Source organism: Amia ocellicauda, chromosome 3, assembly GCF_036373705.1.
Source record: "Amia ocellicauda isolate fAmiCal2 chromosome 3, fAmiCal2.hap1, whole genome shotgun sequence".
Taxonomy (NCBI): Eukaryota; Metazoa; Chordata; class Actinopteri; order Amiiformes; family Amiidae; genus Amia; species Amia ocellicauda.
This window is the reverse complement of record NC_089852.1, coordinates 10,517,799-10,522,684: the sequence shown is the minus strand read 5'-3', so window position 1 is coordinate 10,522,684 and position 4,886 is coordinate 10,517,799. Positions and strand designations below refer to the sequence as shown.

Below are 4,886 nucleotides of genomic sequence, written 5' to 3'. Positions count from 1 at the left end.
TTTCAGCAAGCCAAGGAGCCAGAGAACTTTTCAACGATTTATTGAATTATAAGGCAGCTTTGCTTGAGGTTCAAATTTTGTTTGTGTGGCTTTGTGTTATTGTACAGTATGTTATGTAGTAATACCACTAGTAATTGCAAGTTATTGTGATTTTTAAAAAAGGTTTATAAATCTAACAATATAGGTTATGCTTCACTGGGTTTGAGCTCACACACAATCCACACTGTAAATAATTAAGCAACAAAAATAAACATGGGTGAAAACCTATGCAAAACAAAAAAATGCATATAACTGTGCAATAACTTTATATAGAGATGTGTCCATATGTAATTAATGAATACATGTTGATAATTCATGTCATAGCATGCACTACACTTGACATATGCTTTCATTTTCTTAATTAATTCTCTTTCATGCATTTCCTAAAGTGCACGGCTAGTCTTTCATTAGCCTATACTGTACTGCCCTCTGCTGTTTATAAAAAAATCTATTTCACAGTTAATTTTGTGCTTCAGTTTGCTTGCTTAGCAATTATATAATTTTACTGCATAAGATGACTACTGTCTATGCAGTATGGTTGTTTATATATATATATATATATATATATATATATATATATATATATATATATGTTTTACTCTTTGGTAAGTAGTTTATAATGAACTGTCAAACGGTGCAGTTTTCCATTTTCAATGTGCTGATCAAAATTGGAAAAATATTTGGTCAATGATACTGGACTGAGGGAGGAAACCTTTGGGCTTTAGTGCTTTTTGTTGGTTTGGTCTTTACAGAGTGTGCTAATCCATCACGTTTCTAAATGTAACCCTTTGTGCTTGACAGCGGACTAGCTGCTCAATTGGGAGAGAGCTCCACGCTGGTACGCAGAGTTTTGGTCCTTGGCCCACAACACACTCACACTCAGCTCAGCCTTACACTCTCTCTGCTGGTCACTCTGGTAGCCAGGCGCTTCTTGAGGAGATGGAGGTTCCAGAGAACAAAATGGAAAACAGGGAGGCAGAAGAACATGAAGAACAAAATACATAAAGTGGCCACCAGGGGCTGCTCCCCAAAGTTCAGCACCTTGTAGATGTAAGGGTCCCCACCAATGTTGGTGAACCCTGCCGCCCAGTAGATGAGCGTGAAGGCACTGTAGAGGCCCCCGCAGAGCAGGAGGTAGAGATAGTGGCAGAGATGGACAGGCGTGGAGGACAGGGCATGCTCAAGGAGTGTCTGCATAGCGTTGACGATGTGCATGTTCAGGTGCACATAAGAGAGACTCATCTTCTCCGTGGGGTAGTTGATGACCCAGAAACCAAAAGAGACGGTGAGCGAAGAGGAGCCAGTGATACAGTGCAGAAGCCACTGCAGCCTGAGACTAGCAAGAAGGACAACGGGGAGGGTGAGTGGTGCCAATGAGTAACCGGAGCCCCCTTCCTCGCTTGGACCTGGATGGACAGGGAAGGTGCACCATTACTTCAATGAGCTTGAACAAACAAAGACGTCCAACACAAGTACACAGCCGTGTGAATGCGAAAACGTCTGGCAGTCGTATGTGCTTATACAATTATAATGGCACCAGCCTGTTCCCATTAAAAACACACTTTCCCTGTTCATCTGCTTGGCATGCACGTCTTCCTGTTTTTGTTGCAAACAAAAACAACCGCAGCTCCACCTCAGATATTTACCCTTACTGCAGCATTAAAGCGAAGTCACTTCCAATAGCCATGGTTTGCTTTTAATTGGACAGGAAGAAAGATGTGGTCACCTTATCAGAAGCGTGAGTTGTCAATGCAACCTGAAAGCTGTCTTACCTGGTTGGCTGGGCTCAGACTGGGCTTCTCTGATTAGGTTCTGTTTCACAAAGATGGCGGCCCCTGCCAGGTTACCAAGGGCCAGCAAGTAATAGAGCCCCATAAGGCAGTATGTGATGTGAGTATAGAAGATGAGCCATTTGGGAGTCCCAGCCTTCAGCCCAGCGTAAACACACCAAGCCAGCGTGTACGTTACCATGATAACCCGATACAGCAGCCAAGCCAGAGGAGGAATGTTCCACTGTGAGAGGAAGACGACATGTAGCAGGACATCAGAACAATAAATTAATAACTACAAGCGTCAGACCTGTGAGAAACATACCTGAATAATTTTTCACCATTTTCACATACTTCACTGAAGCAAACGGTAATTAAAGCCTAATAATAATAATGCATTCAAAACAGGTCAGCATTTGTGCTTGTTAGCCTTTTCATACTGCTACTTTGTTGCAAAATACTGGATTATTTTCAAGTAATGTACTTTGTAAAATAATTGACTCTTTAAATACTACACCAATTCCGAAAAAGTTGGGACAGTATGGAAAATGCAAAAAAGAGTCATTTGAAAATTCAATTCACCCTGTACTATACTGAAAACACATTAACACATTATTTGATGTTTTACTTTGTGAATTTATTTTATTTTTGAAAATATACACTAATTTCAAATCTGATGACTGCAACACACTCCAAAAAAGTTGGGACAGTCGACTGTTTACCACTGTGGGCACTGAAGACACCAGTTGGTTAAGTTTAGCAAGCAGAATTTTCCCCCATTCATCCATTATGCATTTCTTTAGCTGAGCAACTTTGTTGCCTTATTTTACGCTTCATAATGCGCCACACGTTCTCAGTGGGAGACAGGTCAGGACTGCAGGTAGGCCATGCCTGCACCCACACTCTCTGCTTATGCAACCGTGCGCTTGTAATCCGGGCAGAATGTGGTTTGGCGTTGTCCTGCTGGAAAATGCAGGGATGTCCCTGGAAAAGATGACATCTGGATGGCAGCATATTTTGCTCCAAAATGTGTACATATCTTTCTGCATTAATGGTGCCCTCACTGATGTGTAAGTTACCCATGCTATGGGCACTGACACACCCCCATACCATGACAGACACTGGCTTTTGGACCGGACACTGATAACAGCTTGGATGGTCCTTTTCCTCCATGGCCCGGAGAACACAACGGCTGTTTTGTCCAAAAACTATTTGAAATGTTGAATCGTCAGACCACAAAACACGATTCCACTGTGCTACTGTCCATCTCAGATGAGACCAAGCCCAGAGAAGTCAGCGGCGCTTCTGGACAGTGTTGATGTATGGCTTCTGCTTTGCATAGTAAAGCCTTAACTTGCATCTGTGGATGCAGCGGCAAATGGTGTTGACTGACAAAGGTTTACCAAAGTATTCCACGAGCCCATGTCAGGATATCCATTACAGACTCATGATGGTTTTTAAGACAGTGACGTCTGAGGGATCGGAGATCACGCGTATTCATTGCTCTTTAATGCACCGAGATTTGACCGGAATCCTTGAATCTTTTATTTATATTGTGCACTGTAGAAGGTGAAATGCCCAAAATCCTACCGATTTGTCTTTGGGGAATATTGTTCTCAAAGTGTTGGATTATTCTCTGATGCATCTGTTGGCAGATTGGCGAGCCTCAACCCATCCTTGCTCTTGAAGGTCTAGGCCTTTTTTGGAGGCTCCTTATATACTATGATTACACGATTGCCTCACCTGTTTCACATCACCTTCTTATTTCAACTTGTCACATCGCTATTAGTCCTAAATTGCCCCTGTCCCAACTTTTTTGGAACGTGTTGCATGCATCAATTTCAAAATAAACGTTTACCTTCAAAAAACTATGCAGCTGATTAGGTAAAACATCAAATACCTTGTCTTTATATGTTTTTTGTCAAAGTAAATTTACAAATCAGTCCTCTTTGTTTTTATTAGCATTTTCCATACTGTCCCAACTTTTTCGGAATCAGGGTTGTATTATATTTATATTATATTAAATATAATATTTTGTATATTTTGCATTTTATTTACTAATTAAACAAATAAACAAAATATATTCATCCAAGGTCTAAAATAAGCAAATATATATCTACATTATTAAAAATAAAATATACAACCATACAGTCATACATACATACTGGAAGCTGTTACCTGTTAGTTTTTCACATTTAAATCAAATTTCAACATTCCATACAATGTGTTTTTTTATGGTCATTTTCTAATGTAGTACATTTAAATTGGTAACCTATAAACATGTGTTTAAATGAAAAGATAGCTAGGCCCTGAACCTCATACAAAAGCTTATATTTTCCAAGCTTTCATAATTATCAGTAGATATAGCTAAGAAAATCTCTCTTTTTTGTCAAGACGTAGCCTTAGTTACAGATCATTTATCTTTCTAAGAATTCTGATTATGCACAGTGAAAATGTGTGAACAGATAGAATAATTTTGAAAAACAATCATATGTATTTATTAATGTGTCCAAATGCATGTTTGTGACACGTACCCAGTGAGTTTCAGTTCCAGTAAAAGCACAACATTTCTTCAGTGGTTCTGCTGGATTGTCTTACCTGTGGCTGCAGCAGCCGCTCAGGTTTGGAGACACTGAGGTGAAGGTTCATCACCCTGAACTCTTCTCTACAGCACTGAGCCCAGCGAGCTCCCATCACGCCAGCTGTGGGGAAGATCACCCCTCTGCCAGAGATAAACACAGAGCTGCAGCCACCACGGATGAATACAGTGTTTATAAACTCAGATTGCTCACAATGTTTTCATTTCTCTCCGTTATGAGCTGGACCCCCAAGAACAAAAGAACACTGAGTGAACTCAGATGTTTTTTTTTTTTGTTTTTTTTTAGGAAAAGATTCCATAAATCATCAAAAAGAAAGAGGAAATAATTCGAAGAACAGTACAAAAAGTTGCCTTTATGCTTTTAATTACCTTTTTCATTTCGAAACTGCTCTTATTATTCTATTTATATATTTGTCATTTGGATCACATCCAGATTGACAATCCCACAATACATCACATTCCTGTTGAATGACACATAG

General features: G+C 39.8%; 1 protein-coding gene across 1 annotated transcript; it reads right to left on the bottom strand.

The window, feature by feature from the left end:
* Window positions 1-640: 640 nt before the first annotated feature.
* LOC136747261 (protein rolling stone) lies at window positions 641-4,568 on the bottom strand. The gene is made up of 3 exons (XM_066700204.1): window positions 4,407-4,568; window positions 1,812-2,052; window positions 641-1,445 (listed from the first exon to the last, which is right to left on the bottom strand). The coding sequence occupies exons 1-3, from the start codon at window positions 4,500-4,502 to the stop codon at window positions 919-921; spliced, it is 864 nt and encodes a 287-aa protein (XP_066556301.1). The 5' UTR covers window positions 4,503-4,568; the 3' UTR covers window positions 641-918.
* Between the last annotated feature and the right edge of the window lie 318 nt (window positions 4,569-4,886).

What these genes read in the sequence shown, in the direction of transcription:
- LOC136747261 (XM_066700204.1), bottom strand. Translation starts at nt 4,502, where the DNA reads ATGGGAGCTCGCTGGGCTCAGTGCTGTAGAGAAGAGTTCAGGGTGATG. An exon ending in AGCGGCTGCTGCAGCCACAG is followed by an intron (nt 2,053 to 4,406) that starts GTAAGACAATCC and finishes TTCCTCTCACAG; the next exon opens with TGGAACATTCCTCCTCTGGC. An exon ending in GTCTGAGCCCAGCCAACCAG is followed by an intron (nt 1,446 to 1,811) that starts GTAAGACAGCTT and finishes CTGTCCATCCAG; the next exon opens with GTCCAAGCGAGGAAGGGGGC.